This window comes from Equus caballus, chromosome 19, assembly GCF_041296265.1.
Source record: "Equus caballus isolate H_3958 breed thoroughbred chromosome 19, TB-T2T, whole genome shotgun sequence".
Lineage (NCBI taxonomy): Eukaryota > Metazoa > Chordata > Mammalia > Perissodactyla > Equidae > Equus > Equus caballus.
The window spans coordinates 42,895,335-42,922,391 of NC_091702.1; the positions used below are offsets into that span (position 1 = coordinate 42,895,335).

The 27,057-nt window shown below is 49.0% G+C and overlaps 1 protein-coding gene across 2 annotated transcripts; it reads left to right on the top strand.

Moving 5' to 3' along the window:
• The first annotated feature begins 3,683 nt into the window (after window positions 1-3,683).
• Window positions 3,684-26,923, top strand: PIGZ (phosphatidylinositol glycan anchor biosynthesis class Z). 2 transcript variants are annotated; one of them, XM_070243511.1, is made up of 3 exons: window positions 3,684-4,591; window positions 20,615-20,828; window positions 23,133-26,923. In XM_070243511.1, the coding sequence occupies exons 2-3, from the start codon at window positions 20,705-20,707 to the stop codon at window positions 24,698-24,700; spliced, it is 1,692 nt and encodes a 563-aa protein (XP_070099612.1). In that variant the 5' UTR covers window positions 3,684-4,591; window positions 20,615-20,704; the 3' UTR covers window positions 24,701-26,923. The 2 variants fall into 2 exon arrangements, with proteins under 2 accessions (XP_070099612.1, XP_001916639.2); XM_001916604.5 differs by having other exon boundaries at window positions 3,764-4,591; window positions 20,618-20,828.
• The last annotated feature ends 134 nt before the right edge of the window (window positions 26,924-27,057 follow it).

The window sequence follows — 27,057 nt, forward strand, 5'->3', positions numbered from 1 at the left end:
CCCATCCCATCTCCTTCCAGCCCCTCGATGAGGTGGGAAACACTGCTGCCACAACTGACCTGGAACTTGTGAGTTAGGAAGACCCAGGAGGACCCGATCCAGGACCTCAGGCGTTACTGAGCCTGTACGACCTGAGACCTTGTCCCCCTCCATGTGGGCCAAGAGCAGAGAAAGGAGGAAACGAAGATGGTTCCAGCATGGGCTCTGCACCAGTTTTCCAGTTTCCTACAGAGTCTAGTCTCGATTACAGATGGTGACAATGAGGAGGTGGAAGATGAAGGGTGGGGGAGGACAAAGGACAAGGAGAGGACCTTGAGGACGGGAAGGAGGAAGGCTGGGCCCTGACCCAGGGAAGAGCAGACCTCTTGGTTACGTGATTACGTCTTCAGGCTTAGGAAAGGAGCTCATACCAGGGTCCTATTTCTTGTTTAAGCTTTGGGTATCTTTCTGAACTTTTTAAACTGTTCATGTATATTACTTTGATTAAAAATGTCAATTAAGGGGCCGGCTCGGTGGTGCAGCGGTTAAGTGTGCATGTTCTGCTTCGGCAGCCCAGGGTTCGCCAGTTCGGATCCTGGGTGTGGACAAGGCACCGCATACCAAATCATGCTGCGGTAGGTGTCCCGCATATAAAGTAGAGGAAGATGGGCATGGATGTTAGCTCAGGGCCAGTCTTCCTCAGCAAAAAGAGGAGGATTAGCAGTGGATGTTAGCTTAGGGCTAATCTTCCTCAAAAAAAAAAAAAGTCAAAGCCAGAAAGACTTCAATTAGACACAGAAAACCGAAGGATGACAAGACATTGCCCTGGCAGCTGAAGAGGTGAAGATCCCCAGGGGGCAGGGGGCCTGAGGGAGGAGCAGATGGTACCTGCCAGCCCGGCCAGAGTAGGGAAAATGAGCCCTTATCTTTCCTCGAGGTGTTCCCAGGGATCTACTCTGTCTTCACAGTGGTTCTTAGCCTTTGTAGGGTCATGGGCCTTTTTGAAATTAGAAACCCTCATTCACCCCAGGAGAAACAATATACATATATGCATATGCACAAAATTATCCATAGAGTTTCCCGGGTTCACAGGTCCCATGTTAAGAACTCCTGTTCCATGTGCTGATGGCCAACCAGACCATTTCTCCAGTCCAGATCTTTTTCCTGAGCTTCAAACCTACACGTTCAATTTGTTCTGCAAACTTTCACGGAAATCTCTCAAGTGCCAGGTAACCAAAACCAAACTTAAAATCTGCCTCCTAAATCTGCTCCACCTCCCATATTCCCTATCTAGGGACTGGAACCATCATTCACTCAGTTGCCCAAGTCCAAGACCTGCCAGCAACCTGGGCCAATGGTCCTCGATGCTGGCTGCACATCAGAATCCATGGTGGAGGCTTTTAAAACACAGAGGCCTGGACCTCACCTCTGACCTCCTGAATCGGGGCCTCTGGAAGTGGGGTCCAGCCTGGTGAGTCTAAAGGGTGGCTGAGAACCACTATGCCACACAGAACATCTTTCTCCCAGCCTCGCTCCAGTCACCATGTCCTGTGACTTCTAGCTACTGAATTCATTTACTTTGAACATGCAATTCTTTAACATGATACAAAAGTCAAAGGTTAAAAATGGATAATCAGAGGAGAGTTCCCCTCCCACCATCATCTCTCAGTTACACTATTTTGACAGCCTGCTTACAGGTCTGCCTGCCTTCATTCTGACCTGCTCCAGTCCTTCCTCTGCCGCCGGAGTGAGCGTTTGAAAAGCAATCTGACTACATCATTCCCGCCTAAAGTGGTCCAGCGGCCGCTCGTCACTCCCAAGATAAAGTGCACACTCCTTAGCAAGACACACAAGGCCTCACCCCACTCCAGTCTGGCTCCCGCCTACTTCTAGTCCTGGGCCCCATCACTCCCCGCCACCCACACAACTTAATCCACTAAAACACTGCAATTCGCTAAACTACTAACAGGTCCTCTGCCTGGATCCCTTTATCACTCCTCTGGGAAGCCTTCCTGGCCCACCCCTTGTTGGATTAGGTGTCCTTCTCCCGGTGCTTTTCTTTAGCACTGGACTAACCACAGTTGATTTTCAACAAAGGTATCAAGGTAATTCAAAGTGGAAAAGATAGTCTTCTCAAGAAATGGGGCTGGAAAACTAAGTATCCATATGAGCGAAAAACTTGATCCTTACCTCACACCACACATAAAAATTAATTTGAATGTGTCATAGACCTAAAGAAAAAGCTAAAACTATACAATCCTAAGAGAAAATCTTTGTGACTTCACCTGTGAGGTCAAAGATTTCATGCAAAAAGCATGAACCATCAAGCAAAAATCTTCATAAACTCGACATGGTCACAAATAGAAACTTTGAAAGAAGAAAATGAAAAGACAAACCACAGACTACATGTACTTTCCTGCATTGCTGGTGGTAATGAAAGTCGTATAACCACTTTGAAAAACACTTTGACAGCTTCCTATAAAGTTAAAAATACTCACCGTACAACCAAGCCACCCCACCCACTTCTAGGTATTCTGTTCTAGAGAAATGGAAACATATGTCCACACAGACTTTTACAGGAATGTTCAAGGTGGTTTTATTCACAATATGTCAAAACAAGAAACAATTTAGATTCCAACAACAACCCAAATGTCCTCTTTTGGGGTCCTGAGAGGATCCCTCCCCACCAGCCCAACTGGGTCACTCCCCAGGCCCCCCACCAATGTCCAAATGGATAAACAGCTTATGGTATAGGCATACAACGAAATACTACTCACCAACGATAAGGAGGGAGCTACTGATACACAAACACATGGATGACTCTCAAAAGCATTGTGCTAGGGGCAGGCCTGGTGGCGCAGTGGTTAAGTTCCCACGTTCTGCTTGGACGGCCCAGGTTCACCAATTTGGGTCCAGGTGCGGACATGGCACCGCTTGGCAAGCCGTGCTGTGGGGTAAGATGGGCATGGATGTTAGCTCAGGGCCAGTCTTCCTCAGCAAAAAGAGGAGGATTGGCAGCAGATGTTAGCTCAGGGCTAATCTCCCTCGAAGGAAAAACAAAGCATCGTGCTAAGTGAAAGAAGGCAGGCACAAAAGAACACATTCTGTATGGTTCTATTTACGAGAAATTCTAGGAAAGACAAAGCATAGCGATAGAAATCAGACGAGTGGTCGTCTGAGGCCAGGGAGAAGAGGGATGATGGGTTGACTGCAAAGGGGCAGAAGGGAATTGGAGGGGGGGCGGTAACGGAAACGTGCTATATTTTGAACTGGGGCGATGGTTAGCCCGGTTCTTCGTTTGTCAAAATTTCGTCTGTCACAGAACTGTACACAGTACTTAAAATTTCTGGTATTCACTGTATGTAAATAATATCTCAAGGTAGTTTTGTAAAATGTGAGGGCTGCTGTGAAGCATAGAAAAGAATGCACGCGAAGGGAATCTGCTCAGAACCTTCCAAAAAACACTTGATTTGGAAGGGAGAGACCTAGGCTCTGTGCGCCAGCTCAGCCTCAGCCGAGAGGCTCAGGGAAACGTTCCCCCGCCAGGGGGCAGTGTCGCAGCGGCCGGCCGGCCCCCTCGCTCGCTCCCCAGCGCCCGGGCCTGGGCAGGGACCCTGCGGGACCCGGCAAGCCGCAGCCACGCCGCGGCGCGCCAGCTCCGCCCTGGAGCCCGCGGGCGGTGGACGCTCATCCGCGGAGGGCCCGGGGGTGGGCCCGGCGCCGCGTCCTGCGCCGTGCAGCCTGCGGGGTGCGGCCGGCCGGGGGCGTGGACACCTGCCCCCGCGCGCGTCGCCCCGCCGCCTCCAAGGGCGGCGCGTCGGAGAGGGGAGCCTGGGCTCCCGGGCGCCCAATGACCTCCCTCCAGGCCCGGCTGTTGGGTGCCCTTGGGCAGTCGCCCGTGCGCCCCCCGCGGAGCGCGGCAGGGAAGCAGTGCCCGCCGCTGGCCTGTTTCCAGCATGACAGGCGCCGCGGCCGGCGGCGGCCCGGAGTGAGCGGTGTCCCGGGTGAAACCAGACCTGCTGCTCCGGCGCGGCGGCTCCAACCGGGCCCGCAGACAGCCGCCGCGGCGCCGTGTCCTCCCTGACCTCTTCCCCTTGAGAAAGCAGTCCGTCGTAGTCGCAGCAAATCCCCACCCGCGTAGAACTCAGAAATTTTCGTTTTGAATGACAAAAGAAGTATAGCCTAGAAATGTTTTGCTTAACCGTCCCTCTTGCTGGAAAGGCGGCTCGCCAGGCGGGGCTTGCCACGGAGAGGGCTGCTAGGGGGAATGAGCTGGAATGCAGAGAGGGAAGAGATCAGTCACTGCCCGGCGTGCCAAGGCCCAAGGGACACCGGACCCTCCATAATGACCCCACTATGGCCACTGCCCTCCACGGGCCTGGGGGGACGCACTGCTGCGGCCCGATGCGCCCGCCTGCCGGCGCGCTCGTCTCCAGCCTTCTCCGCACACCCCGCCCCGCCCGGCGCACTGCGTGGTTTGCCTAATTCCCTGGACCCGGCAGAGAGGCGGCCGCGTTGAGGACACGCGGAGCCCGCTCCCGCCCTCCGCCCCCGGCGGCTCAGGGCCACCCGCAGTGCAGGCGGCGCAGGTGCACCCAGAGGCAGCGCGCGGGTGAGTCGGCCCAGCAGCTCCAGGAGAGTTGACGGGGTCGAGCGGGGGGCGAGGAGGGAGGAGCTGGGAGACAGCAGTTGTTTCCATTCCTACCTTTGCTCGCTGCCGAGAGAGCAACAGGTGCTGGAGATTGGGGAGCAGGCAGGGGAACGATGGACCCCCGCGTTCTCGCAGGCAGCTTTCCCCAAACCGGGGTCTGCCATCTCTGAACCTTGACCTGCCCCAGCCTAGGGGAGACAGGAGGCTCGTGCTGACGTTTTCTCGAGAAGGGGAAGGGAGGCCATGGGTATATTCCACTTTAGAGCGCTAGCTTTGGACCCGGACACAGGCCTAGACTTCTTCTGCTACCAGCTGGTGGTGTTGGGTGGTTCCGTAACTTACCGAGCCTCACTTTCCCCATCTATAAAATGGGAATATAATAATGCCACCTCCCAGGGTCCTTGTGAAGATGAAACCAAAAGATGCTGCAAAGTGCTGAGCACGCAGCCTGTGGGCACAGAAAGATACGCGTTATTTTAGCGGAGAAGAATCTCCACTCCGGCCTTGCGAGGTCCACTTAGGACCAGCTCTGCCCTTCCGCAGAGTGAGAGATGGGCCTCCTTGCCCAGGAATCTCATGGGGGCACGGAAAACGGCAAAAGCCCTGTGGACAAGGATGCTCCAGGCGACCCTGCGGGCGAGCACCTACTGCTCTGGTTGGTGGCCGTCCCAGCCTTTGCATGGGATGCACAATCTGGCAAGGACAGCTGCTGCTTTCCTTAAGGAGGATATCCCTCACCTTTCCTCCTGAAACGTCATTCTTCATCCCCAGACACCTCCGCCTCAGAAAACTGGGAACCACTGTCCAAATTGTTAACACCGGGAAACTCTCGGCTGCAGAGCAGAGCGCCCATTTTGCAGATGGGAAGCGGAAGGTCACGATGGTTAAAGGATGTACGCCAGTTAGTGGAGATACCTTGCTCTCCTCCACTCCCGCTTATGTGTGTTTAATGCTGTATTGTTGCATTCTCTGTTAATCATAGCATAAACATGGGTTGGTTCAGGCAACCAGAGGAAGGAAGCAGCCAGGGTCAGACTTTCTAGTGCTTCCAGGGTGGGGCGCCCTGCATGGTTTACCGTGGCTCCCAGGATGGAGGTGAGGTTGAAATGAGACACCAAACAGAAAAATGGACTCGGGAAAGCCACTCTCACCCTCCGGCCCCGCGAGGGACTCCGGAGTTTGGAACAAGATCTTGGCCTTGATCTTGCGTAGGATGGTCCTTGTGCATTTCCAGCCGGAGAAGACGCTTTTTGGCTGTTGCGCAGAGGCCCTCTTTCTCCTCCAACACTCCCGCCCCGCGCTGTCTTTAAAACCTGTTCCAAATGCCGGATCCCGAGAAGGGACCGAAACTTGGGCCCGCCGCCCTCTCCCGTAAACAACGACCTAGCAGATTTGTCAGGAAGAAGTTTTAAGTTTGAAGATAGGCACACTCCTTGGAACGAGCCACACGCGATGGCTGACACTCTGGACCATGCTCGTTCACAGATGTATCTCCGGCACACAGTGGGTGCCGGAGAAAGGTGGGGCACCAAGATCTGGCCCGGGCCCTCTGACTCAGCGAGAAAGACCAGCGAGTGTCTCTGCCCACCGGCGGCTGGCCGAGGGGTCTCCTTTCCTGTCCTCTCGCCCCACTGATGTGATCCCTTCCCCAGCTTCCCCCCGCGCCCGGCGCAGTGGTTTTCGCTTCGGTGTACCCCTGCCTCCAAGATGGTCTCTCCCTGCTGCCTGCCCTCACACATCCCCCGCACACCAGGATGCCCGTCTGTGGGTATCAGCAGCCGCTCCCTTCCCTGCCCCACAGTCGAATCTCTGCGGCCCTAGTCGCTCTCTCTTTATTCTGAAGCCTACGGCTGCCCAGCCCTTCCAATACCCATCCGGCCGCGGAATGCGCAGGATTTGGAGCTGGGCGGTGGGGGGGGGGGGGGGGGGGGGGGGGCGGGCGCGGGGGGTGGTGCGGCGGCAGCTCCGTGTGCTTACATGCGTAGATGAGCAGGCTCGCACCCTGATTGGGTTTGGGTGAGTATTTGCCACGCCCCATGGTCTTGGCTCCGCCACCTAGGACACCCGGTTGGGGGCGAGCACAGGGACCACTCCTCCAGCCCCGGCCTCCGCAGGACCAGCAGCGGGAGGGTCTCTTTCTGGAGAACTCCAGCACTTGTTAAGTTCAATACCCCGCTATGTTACCATATCTTCCGGGGACCTTCGACTCTGTTCTTGACCTTGGCCCCGTCCAAGTGGACTCGAGGGACTGAGATGGATCTAAATGGATCCCAAACCTGGGGGACCTGAGCCAGGCAGGGCAGAGAAGCAATCAGATGGTGCCAGCGGTCCTTGCAGGGCGCAGTGCAAAGCCTGGCACAGGGTCCTGCGGAAAGGGGATTATGGAGGGCTTCCTGGGGGTCAGGGCAGTTGAAGCAAAATGGATAATGAAAGAAACTACTTCTTAAGTTTTTTTTTTTTCATTTTGTCTTCCCAACAGCCCTGAGGTAGGTACTATTGATATCCTCATTTTACAGATAAGATATAAATTGGGGTTCAGAGACATTAAGTGCTCTTTCGCCGTGAGCAAGTGACAGAGCAAGGATTTGAAACTGGGTCTACTCAGTGCCAAAGCTGCTCTTAACGTTCATGCTATAAGCATGTCCGGCGAAGGAAAGAATGTAAGCAAAGACGCCGAGCTGAGAAACAACGCAGAATACAGGAGGGGACTATGGAAAAAAGTAGTGTTTCTGGAGCACCAAGTTCTGTGCACAGAGGTGAGAGTGGAGGCTAGAGAGGACAGTAGGGACCGTGTGGGGCCTTGTAAGCCACAGTCAGGAATGTGGACTTGGTCGTGAGAGGCTGGCCCCCGACCCAGAGGTCTTACACAGGAGAGGAACGCACTGCCTCTGGCTGCAGCTCCCAGGGCGGGTGCAGGTAGGGGAGGGAAAGCAGAGAGTGGGCGCCATCCACTCTAGTGCTCGCTTCTCCGTATTTTTCTCATCATGCACGCGTAGAAAATGATTCTTTTTGTATGACACACTGGGGTAATAGAGGAGGGCGCTGTTTGCAGCCAGAGGTAACCCATCCAGGAACTCCAGCCCTCCGAAGTCCCTGCACAGCCACCCGTGGGGCTGAGGAGTCTCAGGCAACATGTGCCCCAGTCACTGCAGACCTGAATTCAGAGAGAGACAGTGGAGGATGAAGGACAAGAGCTGGGTTCAAGGAATGATTAGAAAGCAAAGTTAGTATCACATAGTGAAGGCATGAAGAAGGAAGATGACCCCTGGGTTTCTGGACTGACTAACTGGGTAAATGGCATTTCCCTCCCTGCTGCGGGGATCGTGGGGCAGGGCCAGTTCATGGGAAAATGATGAGTTCTCTGACTTCCACCTTCCAGATATCTCCCATCTAATGACCAACTTCTGTGCTCTTTACTCCTACTGTATTATGTAGTTACGTTCTTTTAGCATATGAATATTCTCATCCGTGAGGGCCTATTGCCTATAGCCACCTCTGATACCCAGTGGTCAGAGTTCAGCGCGGGAAGTAGAAGCCAGCAGAGGGAGAATTTATACAGGGAACTAGGTACTAAAAATCGTTAGGCGCGCTGGAAGAATGGGCTGTAGTTTGGGCCTTTCGGAAGGATTCTCTGAACACCCGGAAGTAACACACTAGAGGAGCTGCCATTTGTGTGGCAATCAGGCAAGTGTCAAGGCCACCTCGGAGCTCGGTCGAATTTAGTAACACAGCCCTGTTGCCGAGATCCCAGACGCCACCATAACTGCAGTTGTGTCTCGGTACCCACAAAGTTGGGACTGCGCACGGGAAAGCTGCTGCAGGAAAACCCCACGTGTCATAACCTTATTTGCCAGGAGAAAACAATGTAAGCTGCAGAAATATGGCCTGTTTCACATCTGCTTTCTAAATTCTCAAAACCTATTTTGCCTACCCCAACTTCAAGGGAATCTACGAGATGTAGCTTTTTGTTTCCCAGCCTTCTGTAGTCTACAAAGACATGCTAGAAGGAGATAGGAATCGTGGAAGGGATCCCTGTTGTCCAATGGCATGCAGTGGAAGGGCCTGAAGTGGCCATTGGGTTCGACAATTAGAAAACCAAGGAGGCTCTTGAGAGGGCTGTGTCCGTGCAGGGGTGGAGGGGAAAGGCAGACTATTGGGTAGAACCGTAAACCAGACAGGAGGAATGAATTCAGTGAATGTGGATGGTTTGAGGATTCCTCTGGAGGGAAGAGGAGACAGAGGTAGTAGATAAAGGGCACATGCAGTCTCAAGGAGAGTTTTGGTTCGCTGTTTTTCTAAGAATGGTAGAGAACCAGGGGCCGGCCCCAGGACCAAGTGATTCAGTTCGCGTGCTCTGCTTCGGTGGCCCAGGGTTTCGCCAGTTCGGATCCTGGCCGTGGACATGGCACTGCTCATCAGGCCATGCTGAGGTGGCATCCCACATGCCACAACTAGAAGGACTCACAACTAAAAATACACAAATATGTACCGGGGGGCTTTGGGGAGAAAAAGTAAAAACAAAAAAATCTTTAAAAAAAAAAGAATGGTAGAGGATCAAATGTGTTTATGGGTGGAAGAGAAGGTGCCAACTGAAGATAATCGAGGGGACAAGTGGATGCATGATGGATGCAGAGCTTGCAGCTGACGGGAGGAGATGCTCACGGTGTCTGGAAAGATGCTCATGATATTTTGCTAAGTGACAAAAGCTTATTATAAAGCAAACATTGTATGATCCCTTCCTGTTTTAAAAATATGTTGGATACACTGAAAAAATACTCACTGAATTGTCTGCTCTTGTAGAGACAAAACTCAATCCCACTGTTGCAAGCCTGCACCACTGAGATGGAGCAGCGCAGGCCAATGGCAGAGGCTTGGGCAGGGTGTGTAGTAACTAGAGGGGCAGGATAAGACTGGGAGAGGGGCGGGGCCAGCCTCGTGGCGCAGCGGTTAAGTTCACACCTTCCACCCGGTTCTGACCCCAGGTGCCGTGTCTGCACCTGGGATCCGAACTACTTCAGGGGCCGGGGTTCGCTGGTTCGGATCCCAGGTGTGGACATGGCACTGCTTGGCAAGCCATGCTGTGGTAGGCGTCCCACATATAAAGTAGAGGAAGATGGGCATGGATGTTAGCTCAGGGCCAGTTTTCCTCAGCGAAAAGAGGAGGATTGGCAGTAGTTAGCTCAGGGCTAATCTTCCTCAAAAAAAAAAAAAGACTGGGAGACAGTGGGATGGAGGACAACAGACGTACACTCTTGCAGGCCCTATGGCCACAGGCTGACTTGCTCCATAGGTCTCATGCTCAAGTCATGATTCCCAACTCACTCACTTCCCATACACTGAGGAGCAGCCTGCCAATGGTTGTGGAACCAGCTTCAGAGGCCTAGGCATAGCATCTACCCATTCCATCCCCCCTCAAACTGTGGAGACGTCTGGGTTCCCCATAGTAGTCTTCAGCCACATCCTGAAAAAACACTAATGTGATTGCAACACTGGCCCCTTGTATTTCCTGTTCCCCTCCAAATCACTGACTCTTAAGTACATAACTTCCTTGAAAGTAACTTGACAAGGCTTAAACTAACTTAGCTTTTCTCAACCCCCGTCTTATCTCTCGACATGGTTATTTCTTATACCAACTTAAAAAATACATATCTTGTATTGTTATTGTACATGCATTACAAGTCTGGGACCATTTTTAATCATATTATTGGCTTCAGGTTTTTGGTTTCTTTTCTTTTCCGGGGATTGTTATCTATACAAGATAGATAATAATAAACATAAGAATATGTGGGCTGAACAAAAGGTAAGGAATACTCAGGCACGAAAGCAGGGGCCTAGAGAGGTATGCAAAGGACTCAAGTCAGCTTTGGACTCAAAGAGATATGCAAAAACAGGTGCACCTGAGCATTGAAGATGCTTGAAGATAGAGCCTGTGCCCACCCAAGAAGGATGTCTAACAGGAGACTCCCTCAAAGCTGTGACTCTAGAGGGATACATTTTCTGCATAACAGTGACCTAGAAATGAACTCTTCCATCTGCAGACAGCTGCAAGGAAAAGTGACTTTCTTGGATCTTTGATGCTCATCGAATTGGCGTGGGGGCTTGGAATCTCCCCTGAGAACTTGTCTCCACGAGCCTGCCCTCATATAGTTTTTCAGCCTGAATTCACATGCTTAGGCACCAACTCCCCCAAAAGAAAAACAAAACCAACAACCTGGAGCCGATAATAGGAGTACAAGTGGTCCCAGACTTGAAATGCCCCCAGGTGCCTGAAGAAGCAAGTGTAAATCCTTTCCAGTGGAACTCAGAAATGTGCCTCATCCCTGGCCTCAAAGAATTCCCACAGGTCATGTTCCAAAGAAAGTAATTCCCCCAAATAAAATAATTCAGTAAGTATGCAAGTAAACAAGGCACTTTGAGTGAGAACCAGTAGAAACAAGACAGTAAATTCAGATCCCAAAGAACTTTAGATGTCGGAATATTCAGATTTAGTATTCCAAATAAGTATGCTTAATATAATATAATAAATAAAAGAGCCTTGAAAAATATGACAAAATCACAAGCGGATGTGTAAAAAAATCAAACAACTCCTGGAAATAAAAAATATAGAATTGAAACTTAAAACTCAATAGATAGGTTTAACAGCTGATCAAATACAGCTGAAAGGTTGATTAGGGATGGGAAGACAGAAGAACTTACTTGAAATATAGCCCAGAGAGACAAAGATATGGAAAATATAAAATAGAAGTTAAGGGGCCAGCCTGTGATATGGTCGTTAAGTTTGGTGCACTCTGCTTTGGTGGACCAGGTTCATGGGTTCAGATCCCAGGTGCAGACCTACACCACTTGTCAGCCATGCTGTGGTAGTGACCCACATATAAAGTGGAGGAACATTGGCACAGATGTTAGCTCAGGGCTAATCTTCCTCAGCAAAAATAAATAAACAAACAAACAAACAAATAAATAAAATAGAAGTTAAAATGACATGGAAAATAGACCAAGAAGGTCTATCACACATTTAATCATAATTCTAGAGGGAAAGTAAATAAAGAAGAGGTAAAAGGCAATATTTGAAAAAATAATGGAGGATTACTTTCTATAGATGACAAAGGACTCTAATCCGTAGAGTCAAGAAGCCAAAAGCTTCCAACTATGATAAAAAGAAATGCACACCCAGAGTCATATAGCGAAACCACAGAACATAGCATATTAAATATTAAAATATTAAATAGGGTTGGTCCCATGGCCGAGTGGTTAAGTTCGCGCACTCTGCTGCTGGTGGCCCGGTGTTTCGTTGGTTCGAATCCTGGGCACGGACATGGCACTGCTCGTCAAACCACGCTGGGGCAGCGTCCCACATGCCACATCTAGAAGGACCCACAATGAAGAATATACAACTATGTACTGGGGGTCTTTGGGGAGAAAAAGGAAAAAAATAAAATCCTAAAAATAAATAAATAAATAAAATATTAAATAATATACTGCATTTATAACGTAATGGAAATCGAGTACATAACTTCTAAACCGTTAGAGAAAAAGGAACGAGAAAAAAGTCAATCCAAAAGAAGGCAAGAGAGGAGAAACAGAAGACAGAAAAGGCACAAAAAAAAGAGAACACAAAATAAGATGGAAGAAATAAATATATCAACAACTGCACTAAGTTTAAATATTTCAGGGGCCGCCCAGTGACACAGCGGTTAAGTTTGCACGTTGGTCTTCACGGCTGGGGGTTCGCCAGTTCAGATCCCAGATGTGGACCTATGCACCGCTTGGCAAGCCATGCTGTGGCAGGCTTCCCACATATAAAGTAGAGGAAGATGGGCACAGATGTTAGCTCAGGGCCAGTCTTCCTCAACAAAAAGAGGAGGATTGGCAGTGGATGTTAGCTCAAGGCTAATTTTTAAAAAAGCAAGGAAAATTAGACAGTTTATTGTCTCATGAGCTATTTCAACACACATTTCTGTGATTTGTAGAATAAGCAGTGGAAAATCATTAAAGATATAAAAGATTTGAGCAACACAATTAACAAGCTTGATCTAATGAACATTTATGGAACACTACATGCAATAACTATAGAATATACAGTGTTTTCAAGCATTTATGGAATGTCTACAAAAATGGACCATTAAAAATTAAGCTGGCCCCGTGGCCGAGTGGCTAAGTTCGCGAGCTCCGCTCAGGCGGCCCAGTGTTTTGTTGGTTCGAATCCTGGGCGCAGACATGGCACTGCTCATCAGACCACGCTGAGGCAGCATCCCACATCCCACAACTAGAAGGACCCACAACGAAGAATATACAGCTATGTACTTTGGGGAGAAAAAGGAAAAAATAAAATCTTTCAAAAAATTAAATGCTGGAGAGGTGGGGGAGGGCTGAATAGGTGGAGCCAGAGGATTTTTAGGGCAGCGAGAATACTCTATACGATACTGTAATGGTGGATGCATGTCCTTATACATTTGTCCAGACCTATAGAATGTACCTCACCAAGAGTGAACTGTAATGTAAACTATGGAATTTGGGTGATAATGATGTGTCAATGTATGTTCCTCAGTTGTAACAAATGTGTCGCTTTGGTAGGGGATGTTGATACTAGGGGGAGGCTATGCATATGTGGGGGAAGGGAGTATATGGGAAATCTCTGAACCTTCCTCTTAATTTTGCAGTGAATCTAAAACTGCTAGGAGAAATAAAGCCTTAATCAAAAAATGAAATGCTTCGACCATAAAGCATTAGGCAAAAAAGAAATTACAATGGAATTAGAAAATATTTAGAACCAAAAGGTGATGAAAATATTACAAAGCAAAACTTGTGAAATGCAGTTAATACAGAATTTAGAGAAAAATGTGTAACCTTAAATAATTCTCATAGAAAACAGGCTCAAAATTAATGAGCTCAAAAATTAAAGGCTCAAAATTAATGAGCTAAGAGGCTATATCAGAAGGTTTAAAATAAAACAGCAAAATAACCCCCCAAAAAAGTAAAAGGAAGGAAAAAATTAAAATAAGAAAAAGAAATTAATTAAAAGGAGATGAGCAATTGCGTCGTGATGGATGGGAACTAGATTTTGGTAGTGAGCATGCTAGAGTGTATACGGAAGTTGAATTATAATGTTGGACACATGAAACTTCTCAATAAAATAAAAAAGGAGACAAGCAAAGCCAGAACTTGATTTCTTAAAAAGATTCATAAAATTGACAAAATTCTGGTGGAAATTATCAAGAAACAAAAAGAAGGCACAGGTAACCAATATTAGGAATAAAAATGAGTTAAGAATACAAGCCACAAATTCGAGAAGAATATTCGTCATGCAATAAATTATAAAGAATATATACAGGATTCCTACACATAGTAAGAAAAAGATGGACACACAATAAAAATGTCAAAAGGAATTCTACGGAAGAAGAAACAAAAACGTTCCACAAAGCATTTGAAAAGGTGTGCAATGTCATTAGTAAACAGCGAAACGCATGTATTTAATACCCACAAGATTCACCAAATCAAGATGACAATACAAGCATTAATCAGTTTGGACACTATATGAAACAATGGTCACTGTAATATCTTCTGTCTGGCAGGGACCTTTGGAAAGCAATTTGGCATTGTTTAACGAAATTAAAAGTAGACATACCCTATGACTCAGGAATTCCATTTTTAGGTACATACATCAGAGAACTCTTGTATAAGAATATTTATAGCAGCATTGTTGGAATAGAAAAAATTTGTAAACATCTGGAGATAACCTAGCAGATAAGCAACAGCAAGAAGGATAAATAAGTTTAAGGACATTCATCCGAGGCAAGACCAGAGAGCAACGAAAAGGAGCTACAGCTACAGAGAACAACATGGCGCATATCATTAACAGAACGTTGAGTAGAGAAGCTAGTTATTGGTGAGTTACATAGAGAATTATCCCGTTGCTCTAAAATCCAAACACAGTTACAAACACTGAATTATTTAGGATGTGATGGTCAGTTTTCTGTGTCAATTTGGCCAGGCGATAGTCCCCAGTTATTCAATCAAACACTAATCTAAGTGTTGCTGTGAAGGTATTTTGTAGATGCAATGAAAGTCCATGATCAGTTGACCTTAAGTAAGGGAGATGATTCTAGATAATCTCTGTGGACCTGAAACAATTAGTTGAGAGGCCTTCAGAGCTGAACCAAAGCTTTCCTGAAAAAGAAGAAACTCTGGCCAGTGGCATAAGCTCTCCCCAAGAGTTGCAGCCTGCCCTTCCTGACGGTCTGCCCTGCAGATTTCAGGCTTACCTAGGCAGCCCCCGCAAACGCATAAGCCATTCCTTACAGTAAGCTTCCTCAATATATATCTCCTACTAGTTCTCTTTCTCTGGTTGAACCCTGACTAATAGATTTTGGTACAGGAAGTGGTTCTAGAGGAACAGAATCTTAAGGATGAGTTTTCTGAATAGGTTCTGGGTTTTCTGGAATTGGTTCTCTAGTGTGGTTCAACTTAAAGGCACTAATAACTCTGTTTCAAGTGGTAAAGAGGGCACTGATAGTCCATGGATGGATGTGGCATTAGAAATATGAAAAATATCGTCTTTCAATACCCCAGGCAAAGTTGTGGGTGACCATGTACATGATACCTTTGGACATTTTAGTCAAAATGAGTATGAGATTGGCTTGTGGCTCCTACTTGTGCTGGATAAAGTGGGAAAAGAAAAGGATGAGCTCGGGGCTTCAAATTCCCAGCTCGAGAGCCTCATAAAATGATGCAAAAGCTTCTATGTTTGCCCTAAAAGAGACCCCTATCTCCTGTTGCCTGCAGGGCTGAAATTGCTGAAAACCAAACCCGGAATCTCTTCCTGTGAGTGGCTAAATTACAATGCAAACTGAATTTGCAGCCTCAGAGGGCATCTACTGTTAAAGTGAGGGCATTGATTGGGAAGGAAGGGGATCCTGAAAGTTGGAATGGGGAGATGTGGGAAGATCCTGACAGAGCTGGGGACATTGTGTCTGTACATTCTGATGAGTCTTTTTTTACCAGTAGAAGCAGAGCTTCCACTCCCATCTGGAGATTAACCCTGCATTTCCGGAGGAAACTGTAATAACCTTCCCTGAGATGATTGTCAAGACAATGCTGATTCTCCTCAGGACCCACACCCACACACCCCCTCCCCGCCCCATGCTTCTAGACCTACAACTAGACTCAGGTGCCAGCAAGTCCCTAAAGGTGAGGTACAAAGTGTAACCCACAAGGAGGTGTGCTATACACTAAAAGGACTACATGATTTTTCCCCATTTATACAGAGAGAAACCCAGGGGATATGAGATTGGAACACTAGAGTGGAGTTAGTGTCTAAGACCTGTTGGATGTTAGGGTGGAGTTATTGTGTAAGACTGCTCACACACCCCAGGAGGGTGCAGAGGACACGCTTTTCACCAAAACACATAGGAATACCTACAGAGTGGAAAAAACTGTTAATACTAGCAAAGGAATGATGTCCCACACACCCTTGCATCCTCACCCCACCAAGCCTGGCAGAGAAGAGGAAGGCTGTGACCCACCTTGACCAGTATTCTTCCTAGTTCCTCTAATTGGACCAGCTTGTCATGTGCCCAACCCTGAACCAATGAGTGTGGCTAGTGGGATGGGAAATGTTATTTGGCTTAAACCACTCAGGGTCTATACCTGGGTTTGGGGATGTGATAAAACTCCAAACCACACAGCAGAAAATTGTTGTTAGGGGTGAGGGATGCAGTTCTTGATACCAAACCTCTTACTCTTAAGTTTGAACCTCTTAATCTCAAGTTCGTGTGCCTGATGCACATGAAGCCAAACACTGAGACACTGGTGCTTTAAGATGGAGAAAAGTTTGTTCAAATTTGCCAAAACGAGAAGGCAGAGCATGGGTTCTCTCAAATCTGCCTTAACAAGAGAAGAAGGCAGGGGGTTTTACAGAGCTAACCGATGTGGCAGGAGGATTTTCAGAGAAACAAAGGGGTAATCCGTGTTTCTTTCCCTCCCAATAAGCCCCTGGGCAATCTGACTTGTAGGGTCAACAGCAGCTGGGGGCTGGTTATCTGGTGACCCTTGAAGGCATTCTCTTTCTTCTGTAAAACAAGCTCATAAATCCCTGTGACCCTTGAGTTACCCCCTGGGTTAAAACAGCAAATTGACAAGATTAACTTCTTTTCATAACAGAATGTTGAAAGGTAATCTTATTGAATATTTACAGTAACCCTCAGGAATGGCTTCACTCACAAAGTGAACACAATGGTTGGTAATTAATCCTTAGTTTCTGGGAAGAAATGCTTATCCTTAAAGAAATGCTGATATGGGGGAGGCAACATCACTATCTTTTTGTTTGTTTGTTTTGTTTTGTTTTGTTTTTGAGGAAGATTAGCCCTGAGCTAACTGCTGCCAATCCTCCTCTTTTCGCTGAGGAAGACTGGCCCTGAGCTAACATCCATGCCCATCTTCCTCTACTTTATATGTGGGATGCCTACCACAGCATGGTGTGCCAAGCAGTGCCACGTCCACACCCGGGATCCGAACCAGCAAACCCCAGGCCACCGAGAAGTGGAACATGTGCAGTTAACCACTGTGCCACCGGGCCAGCCCCAGCATCACTATCTTTAAGGGCATCATTCTTGGCTTTGGGACATTGTAAATGTTTAAAGCAGATACACAGTGCATGCTCAATAGGCCACATCAGATCCTTCTGGAAAAACAAGGTCAAGGTTGGTTTAGTTTTAAACCAAATGACTTCTTCATATACTCCAGTATATCTTACTGCTTGTCATTTACTCCTCAAGTGTAATGGATTTGGCATTTTATTCTAATCATGGAATAAAAGTTCTGTACTTAGAGAAAAGTTTCAAACACATGCATAAATGTATCTAGCATTTGGGACTAAACCAAATCCTGTTTATTTTTGTAGCCAGGATAAGTGCTGATTTCGAGGATCTCCTAGAGTGTCTGGAGCAGCCTGGATTTTATTATTTGTGCCTCAGAGTCATAATAGCAACCTCACACTGATCACTTACAAATGCAGGCTCTGTACACTAAGTGCCCCCCATGCATCAGCTCTTTAAATCTCCCTCAAGTCCTTGAGGTTGATGTTAGCGTCTGAATTCCCTGATGAGGAGCCTGAGGTTTAGGGATATAAGCAACTGGCCCAAGGTAACACAGCTACTAACGGCAGAGTCATTTGAACCAGGCCTGCAGGACCCCAAAGTCCGCGTCTCTATGGTGGATACTGTGCTTCCCCTCCACGGCTGTCTCCAACACCCCCGCCTCCCCGCCCTCCCCCAACCCTGCAGTATCATTTGCATCATTTGGGCTGTTGATGAAGAAGAATATTCTGATTCCACCTTTGCATCTCAGCACTAAGAAGTTTGGCCTCATCTTCTATCTGAAAACTCTAAAAGTCAGGATATTCACTGGCTCCGGAAGAAGAGTCTGTACGATTCAGTTGGAAAGTTTGAGCAGATGCAGCAAAACCTATCTTTCAAGCTCTACGTACGAGGTTGTAGTGAGTTTCAAGAGGCTCCTTGTCAACATCTGCCAGATTCCTGTTCTGTTGCTTCACTTCATCTGGTCTCCTCTGTTATGATGCGCTATCATACCTGGGAACAATAGCTGTTTAAGTCAGGCTTTAAAATATCAAAGTCGGGAAACAGTTACCATATGTATTTCTGGAGGAATGACAAACGTTGTTAGACTTGCTTTTCGGTTCAGCAGAGATGATACACAGGTGCTGGTATATCGGTCCGTCATGGAAGGGCTCAGATTCCCACTGATCCCCGAGTTGAGGGAGTGAGAATCCCCATCAAGAGGCGTTACATAAGTGTCTTATTCCATTAGGGCTGCTATCGCAAAATGCCACAGACTGGGTGGTGTAGGGGAGGACGACATTTCCTCTATCCAAAGTGGGTTCGTCTGGCCGGAGAACGAGTTAAATTCACATGAGACAGAATAGCAAGAGAAAATTAAACAAAGCTTTATGAGGAACCATGGCCCAGGGGCTCTCTTCCCGAAGGAAGAAAGGGCACCGAAGAAGTGGGGTGCACAGAGTGGTTATATACCCCCAAACAGGGTGTTTCACATGTGATTGAAATGGCGCCCCCCACAATAGTCACAAGATTGCCCTGTCGGCACAGTGCTTGATGGACACAGCAGGTAGTGGTCTGCTATCTCGGTGGGCGTAGCAGGAGGCAAGTCTATTGTCTCCAGATGGCCGGTCACAGGTAAGCTCAGCAATCAGTTCCTAGCCTAAGGAAAGATGCTTAATCCTTAAAGAAATGCCAACGTTGGGAGGGGGAGGGAAGTCAGTTATAGGAGGTTACCAGACAAGCACAATAAAATGCAGATTTAAGTCCTTGCCTTCGGCATTGATTAAGAGTTTCTAGAGGGGCTGCCCCGGTGGCGCAGTGGTTAACAGCGGTTAAATTCACACGTTCTGCTTCTCGGAGGCCCGGGGTTCGCTGGTTCGGATCCCAGGTATGGACATGGCACCATTTGGCACGCCATGCTGTGGTAGGCATCCCACATATAAAGTAGAGGAAGATGGGCACGGATGTTAGCTTAGGGCCAGGTTTCCTTAGCAAAGAAAGGAGGACTGGCAGTAGTTAGCTGAGGGCTAATCTTCCTCAAAAAAAAAAAAAAAAGAGTTTCTAGAGAGAAGTTCATCTCCTTTCTTCTTCCTGGTACAAAGAGAGAGGCACCTTTTACAGATAGAGATTTACCTTACAAATGTAAATGTCTCCTAACAAAGGGTAAGTAAATTCTACTTTTCAGTTGCTTTCCTGTCTGCAAAGTAACTAGCCTCAAATAATCATCATGCCAAAGAGACATACCTTGGGGTGGACATTTCCAGGTCCCCACAGTGGCTTATAAACAACAGAATTGGGGCCAGCCCAGTGGCGCAGCGGTTAAGTTTGCATGGTCCACTTTGGCAGCCCAGGTTCGCTGGCCTGGATCCCGGGTATGGACCTACGCACTGCTTATCAAGCCACGCTGTGGCAGGCGTCCCACATATAAAATAGAGAAAGATGGGCATAGATGTTAGCTCAGGGCCAATCTTCCTCAGCAAAAAGAGGAGGATTGGCAGCAGATGTTAGCTTAGGGCTAATCTTCCTCAAAAAAATAAAAAATAAACAACAGAATTTATTTCTCACATTTCTGGAGGCTGGGAAGTCCAAGATCAAGGTGCCAGCACGGTGAGGGCCCTCTTCCTCATTCATACTTCTCACTGTGTCCCCCACACGGTGGAAGGGCTGAGGGAGCTCTGTGGGGTCTAATAAAAGAACGCTACTCTCATCCATGAGGGTTTCACCCTCATTACCTAAGCACCCCCAAAGGCCCCACCTCCTGATACTGTCCCATTAGGCAGTAGGATTTCAACATACGAATTTGGGGGAGGGGAGGACACAGAAACATTGGGACCATAGCAGTAAGTTTCCATCACCTTCCAAAAGGGAGGTTCCGGGGTGTGTGAAAGTTGGAGGGAGTGACTGGAGACAACGGAGTTGAATGTCGTTCATTTTGGCAGGGAAATGGATGAAATTCATTGAGGTTCCCAAGTTTTCGGCAGTGCAGGAGACAGGCCGCCAGGCTTGCCTGTGGATCGGAGCTGGTGAACAGGCTGCAGCTGTGAGACCCAGACTTGGAGGCACCCTAATCCTATTTGCAAATGTCATATTTAGGTACCTAGCAAAATGTCATATTAGCAAATACCATATTTAGCAAATGTCATATTTAGACACTTAGCAAATATGGTTAGCAAATAACCAGGTTACTCAACAGAGGCCTCAGTTTCCCCATCTGTAAAATGGAGATAATAAGACCCACTCTCCCAGAGTGTGTGGGAAGGATTAAATGAGATATGCATGTAAAGTTTCTGGCACTTAGTAAATAGCTTCTATTATTATTAACATTTTCATTGTATGTACACCCATTTTGAGTTTGTTCAGAATTGGACATATTATACTTTACATTATAATAACTAACAAATGTTATCCTCAGCAGATGCAGACCTGTGGAACCAGAATTGCATCTGTAGCAGCTGGGAAGTCATTCTAGGCTCTTGGCCCAGTGTCTTGGCCCCGATCTGATATGAAGATGGCAGCCAGGGTGCTGTGGGGCAGCCTCAGCCTGCTGCGCCTGGTGTGGTGTCTCCTTCCGCAGACAGGCTACGTGCACCCGGACGAGTTCTTCCAGTCACCCGAGGTCATGGCAGGTAAAGCTCCCCAAGTATGGTTAAGATAAGTTGCAGCAAAGTCTGGTTGAGGAGCTGATGGGATATTTAGTGAGGAGGGAGAAAAATGTCCGTGTAGATGAGCAGTAAGTCCACGAGCCTCTCTGGAATGAGAACTTGGGAGTGAGGACTTCATCTCCTTCCTAAGGGGTGACATTGACCTTCTAGATGATACTAATGAAATGCTCTCTGATGTTTTCCTGCTTGGACCAACAGTTACAGGTCATTCGGAATGAAAACTGTTCTGAGCTTCTCAAGGGAAGAATTTTAGAGTTGGGCTTCCCCAGTGGTTAGGGAAGCTCACACGGTCTGTGGTTGAAATAATGAAACTTTTCTTCTGTAGGTTCATGTAAGGGCTGAGGGAATCCAGATCTAGAATGCTCACTTGTTAGAACTTATCTGCTAGGTGGCATAAGACACATTATCAGGATGGTTGCCAAAGACCTTGAGGCTTTTCAGATGCTTGGGGCACACTGCTTCCTCCTCATGGTTCAAGATGGCTGCTTCAGCCCCACCCATCAAGTCTAAAACCAAATCTTTTCAGCCACCGGAGAAGAAATGGGCATGCCTGCTCTCTTTAAGCGCATATTTTGAAAGTCACATACTTTTTGCCCATTTCCATCCCACTGGTCAGATGTATCACATGACCACACCTAGCTTCAAAGGAAAAATAGAGTCTTGATACCTGACCAAATGCCCAGCTAAAGAGACTAAAGAAGCAGGAGGGAGTGAATATTGAGGAGACATCCAGCTATCTCTGCACAGAGCTCAACGGGGGAATTTTTTTTTTTAAGTTGAAAGGTCCAGTCTTCTTTTCCACACTTTTTTTTAAACCTGAGCCAGTAAAAAGCAGCCAGATTGATCTGATCTTAGATTTTCTGTTTCCCTTTCACCTTCTGACATAGAGAAAACATCCAAAAGGCTGGAGGAATAAGAAGGGGAAGCAAAGAGCCCTAAACAACCAGCGAGGTTGTCAAGCATGAGATGTTGTGGGGCTTGGAGCTGAGGTGCAGAAATTAAGAGCTCGTTTCCCTCGCCGCCACCCCTCTGAGCTCTGGGACACTGGGGCACAGGGTCACATACCAGCCCCAGGCAGCAAGTATTTCTTTAATTACATAAGTACTGCTTGAATACTTTCTCCTTATAAAAAATTTAAGTATCACAAACTAAAGTTACTTTTGACTCTAACCACAACTGCTTAGTCCCTTCCCCTCTTCTCACACTGCCTATCCTGGGGACACTCATAATCACAGAGATGGGTTTTTGACTGACTTTGGAGACTTAAGGACTCCAAGGAGGGGCCGGCCCGGTGGCGCAGTGGTTAAGTGTGCATGTTCTGCTTCAGCAGCCCGGGGGTCACTGGTTCGGATCCCGGGTGCAGACATGGCTGTGGTAGGGGTCCCACATATAAAGCAGAGGAAGATGGGCACAGATGTTAGCTCAGGGCCAGTCTTCCTCAGCAAAAAGAGGAAGATTGGCAGCAGATGTTAGCTCAGGGCTAATCTTCCTCAAAAAAAAAAAAAAAAAGAAATCCAAGGAGAGGAATGGAGCCTCCGCCTGCTCCTCCCCTTACACCCTGTCCAGGGCATATTGTCACCTCACTTCCCAGGCCTGGTTCTTCCTGCTCCCTTGACAGGTGGGGCCTCAGACGGGCTGAGCTCCCCTATCATTTCTGTTGCCGCAGGACAATCGTCACAAACCTGGCAGCTTAAAACTGTTAGTCCACAGTTCTTTAAGTCAGAAGTCCGGCACAGGCCCTCTGCTCAGGGTATCACAGGGCTGAAATCAAGATATCGGCAGGGCTGAGTTCTTATCTGGAAGCCCTGGGGAAAAATCTGCTGCCCAGCTCATTCTTGTTGTTGGACAAATTTAGTTTATTGCAACTACGGAACTAAAGTCCCCGTTTCCTTGCTGGCTGTCAGCCAGGGGCTGCTCTCAGCTCCCAGAGGCCACCCACATTCCTTGCCAATGGCCCCCTCCATCTTTAAGCCAGCGATGGTGCATCAAAGCCTCATGGTTTGACTTTCTGACGTCCTCTTCTGCCACCAGCTGGAGAAAACTCTGCTTTTCAAGGGCTCGCGTGATTATGTCAGGCCCACCCGAGTTATCTCCCTGTCTTACAGTCAGCTGTCCCCTGCAACATAACCTAATCCCGAGAGAAAAATCCTTGGTCTTCACAGTCGCAGGGATTCTGCGGGGCTGAAAACTCTTGGGGGCGATCCTAGAATTTGGTCTACCATATTCTCTGAGCGTGGAACTGGCTCCCGTCTGCTTCTCTCTCTGCAGAGGACATCCTGGGCATAGAGGCCGCACGGCCCTGGGAGTTCCACCCCAGCAGCTCCTGCCGCACAGTGGTCTTTCCACTGCTGACCTCTGGCTCTGCCTTCTGGCTGCTCAAGCTCTGGGAAGAGTGGGGGCCGTGGCCTGGCCCAGTGAGTGGCTACGTGCTGCTGGTGGGGCCCCGACTCCTCCTCACTGCCCTCTCCTTTGCCCTGGACGTGGCTGTGTACCACCTGTCCCCTCTGTGGGGGGCGGAGCGCTGGAACGCCCTGGTCCTGCTGTCTGGTTCCTACGTCACCCTGGTCTTCTACACAAGGACCTTCTCCAACGCCATCGAAGGACTGCTCTTTGCCTGGCTGCTGGTGCTGGTATCCCCCCGTGTAGCTTGGAGCCCTACTTCCAAGAAGCCTGCTCCAGGCCTGTGGTGGCGCCACTGGCTCCTCGGAGGCACCGTGGCTGCTGGCTTCTTCAATCGGCCCACCTTTCTGGCCTTTGCTCTGGTCCCCCTCTTCCTCTGGGGCATTTGTGGAGCCTCGAACCCTGGCTTCAAGTCGCTGACCCAGGAAGCCCTCGTGTTGCTCCCAGGGGCGACCCTCACAGCAGCGGTGTTTGTGGCTGTGGACAGCTGGTATTTCTCCAGTCCATCTAGACCCAGTACCCTTGTCCTTACACCTGCTAACTTCTTGGGCTACAACCTGGATCCTCAAAACCTGGCGAGGCATGGAACACACATGCGGCTCACTCACCTGGCGGTCAATGGCTTCCTGCTCTTCGGTGTGCTGCATGCCCAGGCCCTGCAGGCTGCGTGGCAACAGCTGCAAGCCTGCCTCCGGACCTTTGCCCAAAGGGGCTTCCTGAGGGCACTGGCTGCCCGGAGCCTGCCTTCCAGGCCCAGGGCTCACCTCCTGCTCATCTACTTCATGCCCATGGCCCTGCTGTCGGCCTTTAGCCACCAGGAAGCTCGCTTCCTGATCCCCCTTCTTGTCCCCCTAGTCCTGCTTTGTAGTTCACAGACCCAACCCGTGCCCTGCAAGGGCACCCTGGTCCTCTTCAATGCCCTGGGTGCCCTCTTCTTCGGCTGCCTGCACCAGGGGGGCCTAGTGCCTGGCCTGGAGCACCTGGAGCGGGTGGTTCATGCACCGGTACTCCCGAGCGCACCTACCCACTACACGCTGCTCTTCACCCACACCTACATGCCCCCCCGGCACCTCCTACGCCTCCCAGGCCTGGGGTCGCCCGTGGAGGTGGTGGACATGGGTGGGACAAAGGACCAGGTCCTGTGCCAAGCGCTGAACAACTTCACCAGACAAGCAGCCTGCCAGGTGGCCGGTGGGCCGTGGCTCTGCCGCCTTTTTGTGGTGACCCCTGGCACCACCAGGCCTGCCGTGGAGAAGTGCAGCTTCCCCGTCAAGAGTGAGACGCTCCTGTTTCCCCACTTGACCCTGGAGGACCCCCCAGCCCTGTCCTCCCTGCTGAGTGGGGCTTGGAGGGACCATCTCAGCCTTCACGTCTTGGAGCTGGGGGAGAGGCCTGACAATATAACAGAAGAGCCACTGCCCAAGATTCAGCCGTAGGTGAAGGTGCCACTCCACCTTCTATGTGGGAAGCTGGGCTGGGACAGAACCCTCATTCTCTTCCTTTCCTGTCCCTTCCAGAACCCCATCACTGCCTCTCCTGTGCACAGCCTCTGGCTGCTCTACCTTGGGGTAAGCTGGCACCCTCTCTCCCGCAAAGACCAAAGATCTGACCGGTCATGGTCCTGATGCCAAGGTCCCCAAAGAACCTGGTGGAACCAATGGCGCCTAATGTCTGTTTCTGCCATATTCCTTCTAGCCACTGTGATGTTTTAAATATACAACAGCACCTGGTTGTGAAGAGACAACGGTCTGCTAGTGACATTCCCGAATGACTTCTCCCAAAACTCCCAGGAGGCCTTACCTCTGGCTGTCTTGACAACCCTTTGGCTTCCTAGATCCCTGGGAGAGGCAGGGTGGCGATGTGGAGAGAGTAGGTAGCTCAGATTCAGGGGACCCAAGTTCCAGTCCCTGGTCTGCCACTTACTGGCTGTGTATTCTTAAGAAATCCCCTTCCGCCACCCAGCCTCAGTTTCCTAATCTGTACGATGGATCAGAGGATCTCTGTGGTGTCTGCAGCACATGGTCCCTGGCTAGACAGGCATGTCTCTCCCCGAGCTCTCTGAGCAGAGAAGCAGGTGTGGTGTGGTATTTAATGGCATGTTGGTGCCTGCTGTCTCAGTGTTCAGTAATTACCAAAACAAGTAATTCTGGAACTTTTCTCCCCACTCTCTTCTACTCCTGTCCCTGGAGAGGTGGTGGGACATTTCTGCATCTCACCCTTTACGGATCATTCTCCAAGATTTCGGAGCTCAGATGTTCTCTCTCCTCAGCCTGCCCCAGAGGGAATGGAGAACACATGATGCTCAGTTAGTATCCCGCGGCACTTGAGGACAACCTGGCGCTCCCACAGGCCTTGTTTCTTAACTGTGGTCTGGTCACTCTCCAAGTTCAAAGCACCTGTCTGAAGCTTCTCTTCACAGGACGGAGAGCAAACCCCATGCCAAACTAACCCCTGCTACTCTGGTGGAAGCCACTACACCCCTGGGCATGTTGCTCCCACAACATAGCGTACCCCTACCCAGTCCACTGGGAACGTGAGGAGCTGTGGCACTCAACTTGTTCTCACTCTCCCTCTTCACACCCCTACCATTTCATGAGAACAAGAGGCACCCAGGGGGCCAGCCCGGTGGCACAACGGTTAAGTTTGCACGTTCTGCTTTGGCAGCCAGTGTTCATCAGTTCAGATGCTGGGTGCGGACATGGCACCACTTGTCAAGCCATGCTATGGCAGGCGTCCCACATAAAATAGAGGAAGATGGGCATGGATGTTAGCTCAGAGCCAGTCTTCCTCAGCGAAAAAGAGGAGGATTGGCGACAGAGGTTAGCTCAGGGCAAATCTTCCTCAAAAAAAAAAAAAAAAAAACAGGAGGCACCCAGGCCACAGAGATCAGTGAGCTGGAGGTCAGTGCAGAGCAGGAGACCAAACCTGTACAAATGACCAAACCTGAGTATTTTTCTAGTTCTTCCTTCTGCGGGCTAATGCCTTGGGTCATCTCAAAGCTACACCCTTCACAGGCATGCTGCTTGGTGGCTGCTGCTAGGGTCTTAGTGCCACGTCTCCCTCATGACTCCGACCCAGGGGAAGAGGAAAGTCAGTAGTAAGTTGGTAAATGTTTAGCAACCCATTCTCTGGGGCAAAAAAGTCCCAATTTGTAGCATTTGCCAATTTCTATGGTGTAAGTACTCCCACCATAGCTGATTTCAAACTACTAAAATGATGTTACTGAACTCCGAGCTGGGAGATGCCAAGGATCGGCTCTCGTGAGCCAGTATAAGCTGGCTCTAGCACACTTCTGGACATTTCCCTCCTGTAAACTCTATATACCCACTCATGACAATTCATTGTTCCTGTGGTCTATGTACGAACCTGATTGGTCTTCCTACTCTTACTGCTTAGCATCATCTCTGGCACATGATAAGCATGTTATTTGTTTACTTTGCAGCCAAAGATGGCTTTTCTGCCCAACAGATAAAAACCAAGTGCTGCCTTGGAGACATCCCAGACTCTAGGGTCCCAAACTCCTCTGGGCCTCTTGGGATTTCTGCCTCTTCCCTCCCTCAGTTGAGTCCATGACCTCAGAATTCCCTGGAGGAACCGTGGGTATAGCAGTCCACGTGGATTGTGATGATCTGAACTTTAATAAATTTGTCCATAAAGTGTTGGTGTCTAGATCTGTGTGGCATCAAGGTGTAAGTCGGAATTGCCCCGCAGGATAACGGGGTGAGTTGCTTCCATGCTTCACTTTCTGGCGGAGCTTAGAAGAGTTTGAAAGGCATGCTGGGAGACTGTTGCC